Below are 2,837 nucleotides of genomic sequence, written 5' to 3' on the forward strand. Positions count from 1 at the left end.
TTAAAAGAAATACAAATATGGAAGTTGGATTAAAGTGGGGTTATTTTTTGTATTTTATTTGTTTCTTTAGAAATGAAATCTTATTATCATCTCTATTCTGAAAACTATTTTGTTTTTCTAAAAGGCGTATCGCAGTCAGCTAACTCGACTTAAAAACAACTGTCTGGCGTATATTTTAGCCTAATTTCTTCGACGAAATTGTTGGAAAAGACACCGCCATGAAAAGTGATTGGCTTAACTTTAGAAAAAACAGGCTTGAGGCTTGCCTTTGAAGCGCCTAAGTTTTACCTTTTTGTGGATTTTTTTCTTACTTAATTTTTTCCAGGAAATTGCAATTTAGCAGTACGATGTTGTGCTTCTCCATTCCATTCCATGACATCAGAAACTGAAATAGATCTCCCAGTTTTCTTCAGCAAATTTTCACATCAAATATTGAAACTGATGTCAACGTGTATTTTATCCAGATATTCGGAGGTGATCTGCGTGTGTGAAGATGGGTTTATTGTGCACTATGTTTTGAGCTTGTAGTTGCATTAAACGTTTTAAGACAAATGCTAATTTTCTTGAGTCAACTCTGGCATTTAAAATAAGGGGAATAACTGACACTCGGAATAATACTGTTTTATGTTTATGTAAAGTATTGTCTTGTCCCCGAAGACGGGACCAAGTTTTGTATTTTGACTTTCCATGTTTTTATTTTTGTTTACCAATTTTAATTTGCACGTTTTTATTTTTGCTTCATGTTGTAGATAATTATGAACAATTTAACGCAGTCAGAGCTGAACCTGCAACATAAGCTTGAAAAACAGTGGAGGCATTTTATCGAGTCGTACGAGAACGAAGAATCAAAGAAAACTGCCCTTGCTACAGTTCCATTAGTGAAGCTCACCACTACTGCACAGCGAAAGTTCCTCAATCGAGAGAAAGATTGCAAACTGACGATAAAAGAGTTTCTGTTCCTGGAACTTCTGCGCTGGTTTAAACTGGAATTTTTTGAATGGGTGGATGCACTTGCTTGTGAATCCTGCGGTGGCAAAACTCTTAATCGTGGAATGCTGCAAGCGAACAACGAAGAATTAAGATACGGAGCGTTACGGGTGGAGAATCATTTTTGTGCCAATTGTCAAATGATTAACAGATTTCCACGATACAATTGTCCAGTTCGCCTTTTAACAAGCAGGCGTGGCCGATGTGGTGAATGGGCCAACTGCTTCGTTTTGTTATGCAGAGCTTGTAATTTTGAGACCCGCTATGTGTTGGATGAAACAGATCACGTGTGGGCTGAGGTGTTCTGTGACTGCTTGGGTAAAAGGTGGGTGCACGCAGACCCTTGTGAAAACGATTTTGACAAACCTTTATTGTATGAAAAAGGGTGGAAGAAGAAACTGACTTACATTTTTTCTGTTTCGTCATACGAAATTGTTGATTCAACCTGGAGATACTCTCACGATCATCAGGCTTTAAAACTTAGAAGAACGCAGTACAGAGAACCAATGGTCCACCGAATTATTACTAACTTGAACACCAAAATAAAGCAGCATAACTATGGACTGGACTGGGGCTCAATATCGAGAAGGTTGATAACGGAGTACATTGAATTTTTGAACAACGATTCTAGATTGAACTCTAAATTGAACGGTAAGAAGATAGGAGCTGATGAACTTCAAGGTCGAACCACAGGGAGCGTTGAATGGAGGAGAGAACGGGGAGAACTTGGAGATGTGATGTCTGCTGAGAGCAATGTTAAATCCCACATTTTTCAAATTAAAGGCTCAACTTCTGTGCCAAATGTTGCGTCATTGACATATTGTCCAGTTGAAGATATGTACACATTTCGCAGTTCTCTTGATGATGTGAATCCTGTTATTTTGTATGGTTGGGATAAGGGAGTTGAAAAATATGAAAACATCTTCAGGAAAGAGGAGTTTGATTGGAAAATGGTATACTTAAGTAGAAATTCAGATTCTGAGGAGGCGAAAGCGGGAAAAATATCCTGGCGTTTTTCTCCGCCTAAAAGTGGAAGCGTGAAGTTCAACAGAATTGAGGTTAAATTGAGTAGAAAGCTTTATGAAGATGCCAAAGTTTTGATCGCGTTGCACACTTTTGATTCAGAAGGGAAGAGGCAATTTATTGAAGAGCTGAGTTCTGCCGATGACGATGATGTCAACTCTGTTGATTTGAGGGGGAAGATTTTGAATGATGTGATGATTGTGTGTGATTTGTCTGGTGGAAGGGGTGATGTTTATTGGCAGCATGCACAGTTGTTCCGACAGTCCATAAATGAGCCTGGATTAAATCCCTTCCATGTTAAACTTCATTATTCTACCTAATGGTGCTGGTTTTATAACACTATAATTTTAATTTAATTGTATTATACCTTTAAAAAATTTAGCAATTAACTATAATGGACTGTAAATAACTAAAAGAGGAATGCGAGCCGAAATATTTGAGTCTTATTTTTAAAATAGCATGCGGAGATCCGTGCACGGGAATAAATATTTCTGCTGATCGAGGGTTGAAAAAAAAGAGCCGATAAAACGCCTATGCGTTTTGAGGGAAATAGAAATTTGGCGCGTAAACTTTTTTGCTTCTCTTGTCCACAAAAATTTACGGATGGCTTTTAGATGAATAAAGACTACACAGTCGTAGATATTATAATAAACTTCACTTAATAAACTTCAAATTTTACTAGTTAAAGATCAATACTGTGCATCTAAGTAGTACCAAACGTATATGCCCTAATTCTTGAGTATTAGAGTCTTTGAGTTTTTGATTTTGAATCTTAAGTTTTGGCTTTTAGATGAATAAAGACTACACAGTCGTAGATATGAATCGGA

General features: G+C 37.2%; 1 protein-coding gene across 1 annotated transcript; it reads left to right on the plus strand.

Moving 5' to 3' along the window:
* The first annotated feature begins 614 nt into the window (after positions 1-614).
* Positions 615-2,405, plus strand: LOC142341241 (peptide-N(4)-(N-acetyl-beta-glucosaminyl)asparagine amidase-like). Its single transcript, XM_075392162.1, has one exon. It carries the CDS (start codon positions 756-758, stop codon positions 2,328-2,330), a length of 1,575 nt encoding a protein of 524 aa, XP_075248277.1. The 5' UTR covers positions 615-755; the 3' UTR covers positions 2,331-2,405.
* Positions 2,406-2,837: the final 432 nt, after the last annotated feature.

The sequence above is a fragment of the Convolutriloba macropyga genome, chromosome 1, assembly GCF_964194025.1.
Source record: "Convolutriloba macropyga chromosome 1, txConMacr16.3, whole genome shotgun sequence".
Classification (NCBI taxonomy): domain Eukaryota; kingdom Metazoa; phylum Xenacoelomorpha; order Acoela; family Convolutidae; genus Convolutriloba; species Convolutriloba macropyga.

Bases quoted from the DNA above. Each gene is read 5' to 3' on its own strand.
- LOC142341241 (XM_075392162.1), top strand. From the start codon at position 756: ATGAACAATTTAACGCAGTCAGAGCTGAACCTGCAACATAAGCTTGAA.